General features: G+C 45.8%; 1 protein-coding gene across 1 annotated transcript in view; it reads left to right on the top strand.

Annotated features, from left to right (window-relative positions):
- TBX4 (T-box transcription factor 4) overlaps window positions 1–14,374 on the top strand; it is a 105,511-nt gene that overhangs the window by 79,385 nt on the left and 11,752 nt on the right. Inside the window, exon 6 of the mRNA XM_055001633.1 lies at window positions 924–1,076. Coding sequence (XP_054857608.1) covers window positions 924–1,076 — 153 coding nt within the window. The remainder of the gene's footprint in view (window positions 1–923; window positions 1,077–14,374) is intronic.

Here is a 14,374-nt window from a genome sequence, read left to right as displayed (position 1 = left end):
CCTGTAGTTCCACACATGGTGCTACCCCAGACTCTGAAACTGTTTCTAGAGGCTCACAGCTAAGTTAGGCCTTTGGTAGCCAATGAGCTATCCAGGGCTTTTTTTCTGGGAAAAGAGGTGGTGGAACTCAGTGGGTTGCCCTTGAAGAAAATGGTCACATGGCTGGTGGCCCCGCCCCCTGATCTCCAGACAGAGGGGAGTTTAGATTGCCCTCCACACCGTTGAGCAGCGCGGAGAACAATCTCAACTCCCCTCTGCCTGGAGATCAGGGGGCGGGGCCACCAGCCATGTGACCATTTTCAAGAGGTTTCGGAACTCTGTTCCACCACATTCCTGCTGAAAAAAAGCCCTGGAGCTATCTTTGAACAGCACTTGCAGGCATCTTCTAAAAGAAAATAGGAGTGGGGGGCAGAGTGCCCTGATTTGGATGGTGGCTATGGTGTGTGTGTGGTAGGGTTGCCAGCTCCAGGCTGGTAAATTCCTGGAGGGAGTGGGGTTTGGGAAAGGCAGGGACCTCAGCAGGTATAATGCCACAGAATCCACCTTCCAAAGCAATCATTTTCTTCAGGGGAACTGATCTCTGTAGTCTGGAGATCAATTGCAATTCTGGGAGATCTCCAGGCCCCATGGAGTCCATAAAACTGGGTGAGAAAATGAACAGAGATGTTCATGGGAAGGGGCAGCAAAGGGGAAGACTGAAGAAGTCCATTTGTTGATTGTTCAAAAGAAGCCCCGAAATCCGTCTGCGGGCTTCTAGTACTTCTCGCTAATATTTACTTGCATACACAACCACCAAATCCTTGCCAACAACTCCGATGAACTTAACGATTCTTAAATGGCGTTTCTGTCTCCTGTGGCTCAGACCAGTGGGTCAGGCTTTGTTAGATTCTTAATGATCTTTCCCCCTCTCCTCTCTTCTTTAGATCATTCTCAATTCGATGCACAAATACCAGCCAAGGCTGCACATTGTGAAAGCGGATGAAAACAATGCCTTTGGCTCCAAGAATACCGCCTTCTGCACACACGTGTTTCCAGAAACGTCCTTTATCTCTGTGACCTCCTATCAGAACCATAAGGTAAGCTGCCCAGAAGTTCAAAAGTAAATCTTATTTATTTTTTTAAAAAACGTAGAGAGGTGGCAGTAACTTCTATTATGAGACTCCATGAGAAACACCAACTGTCAAAGAGTCATGCAGAAAGTCTTGGCTTATCTAGTTTGAAAAGAGAAGGCTGGAGAATTGCGAGCAGAGCAGACACTATTGAGCTACATGGAGCAAAAGTCCATTAAACTAGATTTTCTGTGCAACTATAGGGGGTGGACTGGATTTAAATGGAGGTTGAGGTGCAGGGGTAGGATTGCCAGTTGCCCCCTACTGATTAGCAGGCATTGTAGGGGGAGCAGCAGGCACTCACCTCTCTTCTGTTTTCGCATGTGCATCAGCGCACACTCCTGTGGCACCCATCGATGACGTCCCTTCCAGCAAGACCCAGAAGCAATGGCATCGCTATATTTTTGGCTGATTCTTAAAGAACAGGCCTTGGCACAATGCTCTTGCTTTCGGGTTGTGCTACAAGTGACATCATCAGCCAGGGGTGCTGGCATGTTTGTGCCCATTTGTGCCCATTTTCCTGGCCTGCCTGCCAATGGCAATCACTGGGTGGCCTGCCTCCTCCTGCCAATCGCCAGCAATTGGCAGACGGAGGCAAGAATCCCTGGGAGATTGCCAACCACTGGTGGGCATCTGGGCACCCTAGGCGGGGGAAAGGTGGTTTCTCCCCCAACCCCTGCCATACCATTTTCCTGATTTCCCCCCCCCCCCCTCAGTTTATCACATAGGGGAAAAAACCTTACAGGTTTCACGGCTTTATTCATGGCTTTCCCACCATCCTGTCTAGCTCGCTGCACAAAACCAGGCAGTTTAGGAGTTCAAATATATTTTAAATTTTATTTATTGCATTTTGCTTTATTTATACCCCACTTTTCTCCTCAATGGGGAGAACATTCTACCCTTCTCTATTTTATTCTCACAACAACCCTATGAGGTAGATTAGACTAAGAGTACATTATTGGCGCAAGGGCATCCAGTAAGCTTCAATGGCAGAGTGGGGATTCGAACTTGGGTGTCCCAGACTGTAGTCTTGACTCTGATAAATAAATCATATGTTGGCCCCAGAAACCTAATTAAAGAATACCATGTTTGGGCCGTTAGCTGAGTCTGTCGTTTAGCAGAAGAAGCATGATTATAGGTGTGAGCAGGGGTCATTTCATAGAACAAGAGCTGGAGGAACTCATTAGCATAGCTCATTAGCATATGCCACGCACCTAGACATCACCAGAAGTGTGTCATTAGTATAACTGATTTGCATATGCCACACCCCCTGACATCACCTATCCTGGCTGTTTCGGACCCAATCCTGGCCATTCAGGGCCGAAATTGAGCCCAAAATGGTCAGGACCGGGCCGCTGCTGAGTGGGAGAGTGATCCACCACCCGTCAGAGGCCTGATCTGGGCCATTTCAGCCCCAATCCAGGCCGAAACGGACCCAAATGGCCGAGAGTCAGGTGGGCGGGGCCACCTGACATGTGACCTCTTTGGGGAACTGCCGGAACTGCATTCCTGCGCGTTCCCCCTCGAAATGAGCCCTGGGTGTGAGCTATTCTGCTGGCTGGTGTGTGTGCAGGAGAGAAAATAACAAAGCATACACTTGCTAGGATTTAGAAAGGAAATAAGAGTTCTTTATTGTAGCAGCTCCATGATCTAATAGGAAAGGAGGAGAGACAGATCCTGGCTAACTATCTAGTCTAAGAATGGGGATGGATGCTAGGACAAGTCCTGCATCCATGCTTCCAAGATGGAGAGAGGAGAAGGTGAGAGGTGTTGCCTGGAACAAAGCCAGGAAGAGAAGAAGGTGAGAGGGAGGAAGTCAGGAGGAGGAAATCTTGAGAATAGCAATCTACATATCAAAGGGACAGTCAGAGCAGTAAACAGGATGCCCTGACCTCTCAATCTAACTCTTTGGTTTGTCCCCCTCTGAAACCTGAGGAAAGGGACACGGCTGAATCTTCCTCTTCCAACAGACTCTAACTGCTACACCATATGAGCATTGTAGCACCAGCGGAAGTCCATTTTACAGCTTTAAGACAATTTGCTGTCCTTACTGATAATTTCTTGGCTTTCCTTTGATATCTTGCTGCATGGCAAAACTACATATCCTCTTTATTTGCATTTATTTTATTCTTATTTATTTCATTTAAATTCCACCTTTCTCCTCAACAGGGACCCACACTGGCTTACAGTGTTCTTCTCTCCTTCATTTTATCCTCACAGCAACCCTGTGAGGTAGGATAGTTGCCATTGTGCCACCCAGCAAGCTTCCATGGCAGAGCAGGGATTTGAACCAGATCTTAGTCTGACGCTCTACCCACTACACATACTGGCTTAAAATTTACTCTGGGGAAAAAATTGCTGGCAATTTTAGACCCCTTTGGAGTCAGATGGAAAAGTCAAGCAGACACTCAAGTTCTTTCTTATGGGAAGTAGTTCTCTTTGACTGGATTACAGTCCATTAGTAAACAATTAAGTATGAACTCCCTCCATCTCCAGCACCAGTTCTTTTGGAGTATTTATGTATTCTGGTGCATTTATATATTTCCCTCTTGTGAGTTTTTTATGTTCATGAAATCTGAATTTTAGGTCTCAAAAGATCATAATTATGTGGGTGGAAGAGGCAAAATCAATCTTTCAGAAATTGAAATTTTGAGCCCCGTTCGCAAGGTTGATAATGACGCTATGGTGTACCTTATTCCATTCCATCTAAGTCTTAAAGCCAATAGGCTGTTCAGCCAGAAAAAGGCAGCAATATAACCAAAAAGCTATTGCAGTTCACTATTCATTAAAAACTAATGCTATGATGTGTGGCAGCCCTGGGAAGACTGTGGGGACACAGGATCAGTAAGAACTGCAGATGGCATAGACTCAAAGGGGCTGGCACAGGAAACAAATGGAGCCGCCCCCCTGCCCCCCCCCAATAAAAAAATGGAAGATGTACTGTAGCAGCCTTGCAAATTGGGGCTTCTCTTAAAGATTTTTTTTAAAATGTAAAGGTGCTCAGAAACCGAGCAGCTTCTAGTTAAAGGTTGCAAATCCACTTCATTGGATTGAACATTTCACATACTCCCTCAAGATCCTAGAATGTGGATCCATCTCACTGAAGGTGATTGACAGTAGGACGAGGGGAGATGAAAAGCTGTACTTCTTTGCCCAAAACGTGATTAATGGGCTATGTTTTCTGCCGCGGAACGCGGTGATGACCACGAGCTTCCATGGCTTGCAGAAGAGGCATAGATAAGTTTAGGGAGGAGAATAAGTCTTTCAACAGCTATTAGCTGTGATGGCTCGGCAGAACCTCCCAGAATACAGGCCTTTCGGCTTCGGATTACCAGATGCTGGGAGAGGGGCAGCATCAGTTTTTCTTCACGCCTGTTGGTGAGCTTCCAGAGGCATCTGTCTTACAGGCAGAGGAAACAGGACGCTGGACGCTGTCCTCAATGGACTTTGGTCTGATCCAGAAAAACAGTTCTTTTGATCTGAAAGGTAGTCTAACAGCGCAATCCTAAAAAGAGTTTTTCCAGTCTAAGCCCATTGCAATCAGTGGGTTTAGACTGGAATAACTCTTTTTTTAGGACTGCGGTGTAAATGTTCGGAAAGATCATAGGGTAGCCAATGTATTGCAGCACACATGCGCATACCAGCTCAAGAGAGTTTTGCCAAAACCCGGAGGATGGAGCTCAAGAGAAGAAGAAAAGTGTACTCCTTTTCTTTAAAGTATTTTTTTCTAAAAGGCATCTTGGCAGTCAACTGTGAGCCCAGTAACTAATGAATCAGAGACCATAAACTCTCGGATGTCATTCAAAACAGCAAGCAAACCTAATAATGACTAGTAAAGCCCAGTCATAAATCTACAGTGAAAAGTAATTACGGTATATGTATTTAGGGAGACATACAAGGAATGTTACTATAAAAGCTGAGTTAAGAGCATGCCTTGTGGTCAGAACATGAAGGAAAAGAAGGGTTTCTTTTTCTTCTTTTTTCTGGTTCAGTGGGCGTGCAAGAGAGAACTGTAGAAAACTAAACACAAAAAGTGTTCACTTCTCGTCCTTGTAGTGGATTTACATCCGTTTTTGTGGGGGAGCGGGGTTTGGTGTGATTGGATGCAAGTTTTGAAACAAGATCTACATCAAGGATTTCTACACCCAACTACACGGTGGGTAATTGCGCGCACACGTGTGTGTGGACATGTAGGCATGCATGTAGAGGAGCCCATTTGCAACCCACAGCGCCCAGAACTGCAGCTTGCACTGGCCTATGGATACCCAGTTTGTATTGGGGCAGGAGGTTTCAACAGAGCTGCAGCTGCTCGGACGCAGACATTTCACTTCTGGCAGAAAATGTACAAAAGCGCATGGCGATTTCTCGTGGACTACACTTTGTGGAATTAAACCCAAAATTACCGCACTGAGTAAATTGCATGAAAGTTGTGCCAGGTACTGGGGGTGGGGGGGGGGGGAAGGGAAGAAAAGGGAAAGCCAGAAAAAAAATAGCTTTAAAAAGAGTGGGGACAGCAATGCTTGATAAGGAATGAATTGAGGAATGCTGATCCTCGCACAGTCCTTAATTTGCGTAGTCCAAGGCAACGTTGTCAGTTGAAAAGTGAAGCTGTCCAGAAGCGGCTTTTTTTCCCTGAGTGGCTTTATGGAGAGAGATCAACGTAAGGACTCACTTAAAATGTCAGAATTATAGCAGGAGTCATATTTCTGCACAAATGACCCAGATATGTGCTGCTTCTCAGCTCACAGCTCAAAGTTTCTTCCCCGTCTGTGAATATGGTGGCGTTTCTTGCTTTGGGATGGCTGAGGAAGACCTAGTTTAATTTTTTATTAATTGTTTATTTATTTACAAGATTTTCTCTGCCTTTCTGCCCTCTTAGGACCACTGAGGTAGCTACCAAATTAAAATATACAGATAGAAACCTCATCCTAAAAACCATCAAAACCAGCACGCAAAAACATAATTAAAACCATTTTCTGAGAAACTCTGGCTTTGATATTTTGTACACCAACACATTCCATTGCAGATGATAGGAGATAAGATGAGCAGAATGGAGGTGGCTGTGCTGTTGCTGCTCTGACGGACACTGTGAGTCAGAACACACGAGACAAAACACCTAGATTCAACTCGTGCTCTCTTACCTAAAGTTTTGCCGGGAAGTGTAGGTGTCCTTGCAGCTTAAAGTTTAGCATTTACAGTGCAGGCGTCCTTGCAGCTTAAAGTTTAGCAGTTACAGTGCAGGCGTCCTTGCAGCTTAAAGTTTAGCATTTGCAGAGCAGCGAGGAGGGAAGTGCAGGCGTGGGGCGCCTTTCCTCCCACTCTCAAGGTGCATCACGGCATTTTCCCTTCCCCTCTCCCAGCCTGGCCCTGCAGAGCGACGCCTGGCTGCACCGGGAGAATTTAAGCTGCAAGGACCCCCGCACATCCCTCTCTGCTGCTCTGTAAATGCTAAACTTTAAGCTGCAAGGACGCCTACACTTCCCGACAAACCTTTAGGGAAGAGAACACGAGTTGAACCTAGGTATTTCATCTCATGTGTTTTGACTGTGTAAAGCAGAAGGAGAACAAGGCATTACACAGAGTACTGGATAGATCCTGGCAACTATTTAGGGAACAGGGCCAGACTCCCGATTTCCAATGTTTGTTTACCTTGTGTGTGTGTTGTTTATTTATACGCTGCTTTTCTTCTCAATGGGGACCCAAAACAGCCTTGTCCCCTTCTCCACTTTATTTTCAGAACACTGTGAGGTAGGTTAGGTTAAGAGAGTGAGTGATTGGTCAAAAGCCAAGCTACAAGTGACGCCTGACACAGGTTGGACACTTGTCAGCTTCCCTCAAGTTTTGATGGGAAATGTAGGCATCCCGGTCTTGCAGCTGTAACGGAGAGCCAAGCTGTAAAACCAGGACGCCTACATTTCCCATCAAAACTTGAGGGAAGCTGACAAGTGTCCAACCTGTGTAAGGCGTCACTTGTAGCTTGGCTCTCAGTGAGATTCAGATCTGGGTCTCCCAAATCCTAATGGAATATTCTAACAACTACACTGTGTTGGCTATGAGAACTGACTTGAAGGATCAGCAGGACTGAAGATAGTGGGCAGGAATTTTTGGTCAGAATTATAGGTGTTATCATAGAGCTCTTTTTGCTCACATTCTTCTTTCTTTCGGGACTGGTCAGATAAGCTTTGCAGGTTTCTGTGAACAGTTGCAACACCTGCTGGACAAGAGACATGAACAGGATGAAGACAGTTTCAGGTGGGTAGCCGTGTTGGTCTGCAGTAGAAGAACAAGATTTGAGTCCAGTTGCACCATAGAGACCAACTAGATTTCCAGGGTATGAGATTTCGAGAGTCAAAGCTTCTTTCTCTCCTCATATTTACTCTTAACAATACTGTTACTGGACCTAACAATATACCACCGTTACTGGACCTAACAATATACCATCGCAGGTTTGTTCACCTTCCAATGTTATCTATGCCATCACGTGTCAGCAATGCCCTTCCACTCTCTACATTGGACAAATAGGTCAGTCATTATGCAAAAGAATAAACCAACATAGATCTGATATCAAAAATTACAACATTCATAAACCGGCAGGTGAACATTTTAATTCTTCCAGAACATGCCACTGCTGACTGAAAATCGGCACTTCTCAAACAGAAAAACATGGAAGAGAAATGACCATGGTCAAATCCACATTACTCATTCTAAGTTGCATGTTCCCCGCATTCCCCACGCAATCCCGAGTGCCGGTCACATTACCTCATTAAACAGACGCATTTCATTCACATTTCTCCCGAATATGTGGTCACAGGTTTTCAACGGGAGTTTCACGGTGGCCGTGAACGGGCCAATGCACAATTTATGTGGTTTTTATAAAAACCACCCCCCTTCCTGTCTCTCCGGCCATTCCGAGAGTTCCTATTGGCTGATTCAACTTGCAAGTGCTCCGTAGCACTCGCGAAACTTCCTTTTTAACTGTTTTTTTTTAAATTTTATATTACTGTAATATCGAAATTATGAAATATTGAAATAATGACACTCCAAGGAAGTGAAACTTCAGTAAAATTCAGGCACTGAACTGTCCTGCATAGGAAATGCCCACGAAAGCTTCCCACATGCTTCCAGATTTCCAAAAAGAAACGGGAGAGAGCCATCAGTGCTGTCAGTGGGGGAAAGAGAGGCATCATTATTTTCAATGATGTTTCTTTATAAGGCAAGATCGAAATAACGGAAAAGTGTGCTCAAAATTTTTTTTTAAAAAATGGGCGGGGAAAAAAAGGTCCCGCCCAAAAAAGCGGTTTTCGAGCGGCCGTGTGACTGGAGGGATGCGCGAGAAAGACGGATTGGAAGCAGGAATGTGAACAAAGAGGAAAAAATCACGGATTGGAGGCAAACGGAAGATATCCGATAAACATGCTGGTAATGGGTGAATGTGGATTTGACCCATGTCAGACTGCTGAAATTGAGTTGATTTTCAAGTTTGGAACAATGAACACCTCCCCTCCCCCCACAGGGTTGAATTAGGACATAGGATTTTTCTCACACTGCAGATGCTTAGCGAATGTCCTAGGTATTGCTTATATGGTATCTCACTTGCAATGTGCAATCCGCCTTGGATCTCAGTGAGAAAGGCAGACTACAGATAAATAAATAGTAGTAATAATAATATGCTTATTTTCTGCTGTTCGCACTCCTCTAATCACAACTTGTATTATAGCTAGCTTCCTGACACTCTAATTTGCAGTACCCCTCCCACCTTCTGCCTTGGTTAAGACTCCTACCTTTCGTTTTACTCCTTGCATCTGACAAAGGGAGCTTTGACTCTTGAATGCTCATACCCTGGAAATCTAGTTGGTCTCTAAGGTGCAACGGGATGAACTGATAGACTAGAAATGGCACCAGGCTGTTGTCCCCCAAACATGTATAAGTTCAGCTGCAGGAACTGGCTGGCTTTTCACTGCAGGGCATTTGTGGTGGTGCAGTGAATATGCCAGGGCTGGCCTGAGAAATGCAGTAGAAGGACTGCCTCCACACAGCCTCACAAGCCCAGTTGTTCTCTGTGTCTTGAGAGGTGAGGCACCTGAGGGCTAGAGACAGGGTTTTTAGTAGCGGCACCTTGCGTGTGGAATGCCTTTCCCAGGAGACCCACATCTGGCACCTACACCTACTACTATCTTTCATGGCAAAATCAAGCAAGGGCTTGATATTTTTAACCTCTTTTTACAGCCTGCTTCTACCCGGAGAAGTGTTTTATGAGAGTTGTGTTTTTAAGCTACTGTTGGGTTTTTAGTAGTTGAGTAATTGTTACAACTTTTAACGCGTTAACGTTCTGATGTTTTAATTTGTAAACTCCCTCGAGCAGCCTCTATAGAGAGTCAGAATAGAAGTCGTCTAAATAAATAAATAAATTTAAGCCCCTTAATCTTACAGATGAAGGTCGTTATATGTGCGTGTTGACTGGAGAGGATATAATGCCTCTAAACATGCACCGAGTGCCCTCACTTCTCAACAACCACATAGATGCTCTCCCCTTGCATGCGGAGTTAGAAGGCAGCATTCTGCAGTCTGATGCAGCCTCGAGCCCCACATCTCTTATAAATCAATGCACAGGGGCCCGATTCCCTCTTTCTTTAAGTACTTAGCCCCCTCCCCTCCTCATGGTTGCTTATTCCTATTTCAAAACAATCCATAGTCCTTCTTGAGCTAACGGGTCCATTGTGGGTTTTAATTATTTGTGTGTCTTCTCAAAAAAAGGGACATCTGACTAGGAGAATGCACTGCTTCAACATCTAAAAAAGCTGCCATTACTGAGCCGCAAACAAGCGGCTTGTTACCGAGCCATGTGTTGAAATGAAAACAGGCTCCCCTGAGCTCCAGCCAGAAATGTTCAGTGTGAATCTTGGTAGCAAAGTTATAGTTGCAAATGTAACCTTAGAGCCCCACCATGGTTAACCGAACAATCTGTCAAGAGCCTTTTTTAACAGCTACTTGTAATATTTGACCACGTCAATTATACTTGCCTGCCAAAGGGACATGAAAACATTTTCATTGTTGCAAAGAATCCGTTTTGGGGTTCAGGGTGGAACAACACCCCCATCACACAATAATCTTGTTTCGAATAGGATGGTGGGACTGGGGTGGGGTGGGGGTCATACATAATGCAATAGGCTGTATTTTACTTCTATTAATTAAGAGAGCAGAGAAGAGAAGATAAACCATAATAAAGGGAGAATGAAGATAAGGGTTGCTCAGCTGGTAGCATGAAGGACAAAAGAGTCATGGCTGTGGGGCAGATATTTCTTGGCAGACCTGACAGGGAGGCCATGTTCTCCAAGGCTGAATGGGAGCCCTTGCAGATATTTTCTGTCCCAGGACTCAGATCTGGACCATGAGAGGTTAACAACAGAGATAATAATAATAATATTTTTTTTAAGTTTTAATATTTGCTGCCTTGAGGACCCTATTTGGGTAGAAAGGCAGCATATAAATGTTTTTAAATAAATAAGCATGCCAGTGTAGCATAGTGGTTAGAGCGCCAGACTAGGATCTGGAAGGTTCAAATCCCTGTAGAAGCTTGCTGAGTGGCCCATGGGCCAGTCATACACAACCTAACCTACCTTACAGGGTTGTTGTGAGGATAAAATGGAAAAGATGAGAATAATGTAAGCTGCTTTGAGGGGGGCAGAGAGGTGAGGTATATATGAAGCAAATAAATAAATAAAAACTGTGCCTTTGAGCATGTGCAAAAATCTGCACATGAAATTAGGAAACAGAGTTTTTAGCTTATTTGAACCCTGGCACTTCTGTATTAACCACTTAAGAACAACAGGACTGAGTTCTCCCTCGCTTTGTTTTGGTTTGGGCATGTGGACAAGCAACTCTGCCTAGCTCCAGAGCTAGTGGTACAGCCATTGTTAAAGATTTGGGAACGTGGGAGGTTGTTGGAGAGTTCTTTTATTTAACAAAAGAGGCGGGAAAGAGAATAGAATACGGTCAACAGAAAATTCTGTACCCTGCCAGCAGTTAATGTCAGCCCAGATGCCCTCTTCCCCCGAGCCACTAAAAGAAGCTGAATTAAGAAGTGCTTGGTTTGCATGTCATTCTGTGGGCGGCATCCAGGACGGGGTCCAAGTGTTCTGTGGGTTTGGGGGAGATTACTGCGCTTCCACAGAACCCACCACAGCTTAAGAAATCCACTGGGAAAAGCCAGCCAGAGGTGGTGGGCAGGTGGGTGTTAGGGGAGAAAGACGCACTCCGTCTATAACAGAGCCAATGAAGTTGCCTCCAGGCTTTGTTTACAGCCTGCCTGGAGTGAATCCTGACATCACCCGCCGGAGTGGAACATATCTGCCTTGGAACAAGAACCAGCAACGAAGGCTGGGGATGTAGGACACGTGGTGTTTTTTTAAAAAAAGAGGCTAAAAATACAAAAGCCAACTTAAAGCCACATTCCTGGAAATCGATTTTTTTTTAACAGAATGGGCCAATGTGAGCAGGCCAAGGAAACTAGAGCCAGCCTGAACGGTTCTCATTTTGAAATGTCACTGCCTAACAGGGTGTGGTTTGTGGGGACTGGAGGATACATGCCCGTTGCCCACTGCCCTGCATGCCTTATTTCTCCCGCTGCTGCAAGGGGAACGAAAAAGCTCTTGCTCATGTTGACTGGCTGCAAACTAGCGTTTTAGGAGTCTTGCCTTTCTTCCCCTGACAAAAAATGCTCCTCCAGCTAAAAGCTTATCTGAACCAAAACATAGGGCGGGAGGGGGAATACAAGACAAACATCTATCCATTTGGCACCATGTCTAGCTGTCATGGATTCTCCAACACACTCACGGGAATTCTACTTTGGGAAGGGGTATGAAGAAAGAAAAACTGTTGGCCACAATTGTGTGTGCCTGGATGGGAGAGGGCATTATGTATACATTCCTGGGTATTTGCAGAATCCATCCAAAGCAGAATCCTGGCTCAGAGGGGCTCAGAGACACATATAGGCTGCTTCCATACAGACACAATTTCCTGTTGTGTGTTCATTGCAGTGGCAAGTGGAGAATCCAGGGCTCATTTCGAGGGGGAACACACAGGAATGCAGTTCTGGCAGTTCCCCAAAGAGGTCACATGTCAGGTGGCCCCGCTCACCTGATTCTCGGCCGTTTTGGGTCCGTTTCAGCCTGGATTGGGTCTGAAACGGCCCGGATCGGGCCTCTGGTAGGTGGTGGATCTCTCTCGTGCTCAGCAGCGGCCCGATCCTGACCATTTTGGGCCACTTTTCAGCCATTTTCAACCCCCTTTTGCCATTTGGGCCCAATTTCGGCCCTGAATGGCTAGGATTGGGTCCCAAACAGCCAGAATAGGTGATGTCAGGGGGTGAGGCATATGCAAATCAGTTATACTAATGACACACTTCTGGTGATGGCAAGAGGTGTGACATATGCGAATGAGTTATGCTAATGAGTCCCTCCTGCTCTTTTTCGACGCAATGACCCCTGGGAGAACCCGCTTGTGCTGCCAGTTCCCTTCCCTAATGCTGCTGAAAGGCTTTTGGCTGGTTTTGTTTTTAAAAAAAAAATCAGTATTAGGGCCAGCATATGTAGTGGTTACAGTCTCAGAGAAGATCCAGAAGACTCTGCTTTGAATCCCCGCAGAGCTGAGGAAGCATGCTAGGTGACCTTGGCCCAGTCTAACAGTCACAGTCACAGACTAACTTCCCTCGCAGGGTCGTTGTTGTGAGGCTAAAATAAAGGAGAGGAGAGTGATGCAAGCCACTTTGGGTGGCTTGCCCTGAGAAGAAAGACAAAGTTTAAATGAAGTCAATAAGAATAAAATAAATAAAAACAAAGTGGTTGTTGTGGATTTTCCGGGCTGTATTGCCGTGGTCTTGGCATTGTAGTTCCTGACGTTTCGCCAGCAGCTGTGACTGGCATCTTCAGAGGTGTAGCACCAAAAGACAGAGATCTCTCAGTGTCACAGTGTGGAGAAGATGTTGGCAGGTAATTTATATCTACTCAGGAAGGTGGGTTTGGTCTGAGTCATCCTGTAAGAGTTTCTCAGGGTGTGGAATGCTAATGCTTCACTGTATCCTGAGGAGGTTCTTTTGCATATGGATTGGTGCTAGATATGCTAATCTTATCTGCAGGGCTACTGTAAGATGTAGAGTATTTTGTTAGCCTGGTGTTTTTCAGGACTGGAAACCATGCTCTATTCATTCTTAAAGTCTCTTCTTTCCTGTTGAAGTTGTGCTTATGCTTATGAAAAACAAAGTGGATATGTAGTTTTGCCCACAGGCAAGATATCAGAGGAAAACCAAGATAGTATTCAATAAGGACAGCAAAAGATTTTAGAGCTTTAAAGGGCTTTCCTCTGGCCGGTATGGTGTAGCAGTTAAAGTGTCAGGCAAGGAATTGGCAGGAGGTGATTCTTTGATTGCCAGGACGCCCAAACATAGTATGCCATAGGGTTGCCAGGTCCCCTTACGTTCCCGGCAGGAGGGCGGGGGGAGACCTGGCTATTACCTCCATCTCGCGTTCTTTATTTGTTGCACAAGGCCCAACGGCTGCGCGGTGACATCACTTCTGGTGACATCAGTTTGGGCCTCAAATGGGCCCAGTTCAATACCATTTGGGGCCCAAATCAGCCCTAAGAGAAGCGCAGGAGTGCTCCCGGGGCAGTGTGATGATGTCAGTGACATCATTGCGCCACCCTGGGAGCGCGCCTGCGAGGTCGATTCCCAGGCCTTCCTCCTCCACTGGCCAGGTAAGTGGAGGCAGGGGGCGGGGGGTGAAAGCGAGGGATCCCTGCTCTCATCAGGGGGATGGGATCCCTAGCATGTCACCATGTGAGCCGTTCCTGTCAATTGCTGTTCATATTATTTATTTATTACATTGATACCCTGCCTTTCTTCCCAGTGGGGACACAAAGTGGCCCATATCACAGTCCCCAACCTTCTTGAGCCTGTGGGCACCTTTGGAATTCTGACACAAGGTGATGGGCACTATTACAAAATGGCTGCTGCAGGAAGTGGAGCCACACACACACACACACACACAGGAAGCCCAAGTGTAGAGAAGAAGAGGGGTGATTTTAAAATATACTGGGAAAGAGGAGTGAGAGACAATACAACCAGTGCTGTGGTGGCAGCTCCAACTGAAAATATATTAAGGGTCTTTTTCACATGCACCCCGGGAGATCGCACAAACTCACAGCATGAAGCATCTTCCTAGCACCATCTCCTGGCAGGATCCCCTTTAATGGCCCGATGATGTCAGAAA

This window comes from Eublepharis macularius, chromosome 17, assembly GCF_028583425.1.
Source record: "Eublepharis macularius isolate TG4126 chromosome 17, MPM_Emac_v1.0, whole genome shotgun sequence".
NCBI lineage: Eukaryota > Metazoa > Chordata > Lepidosauria > Squamata > Eublepharidae > Eublepharis > Eublepharis macularius.
This window is presented reverse-complemented; position numbering and strand designations above follow the sequence as displayed.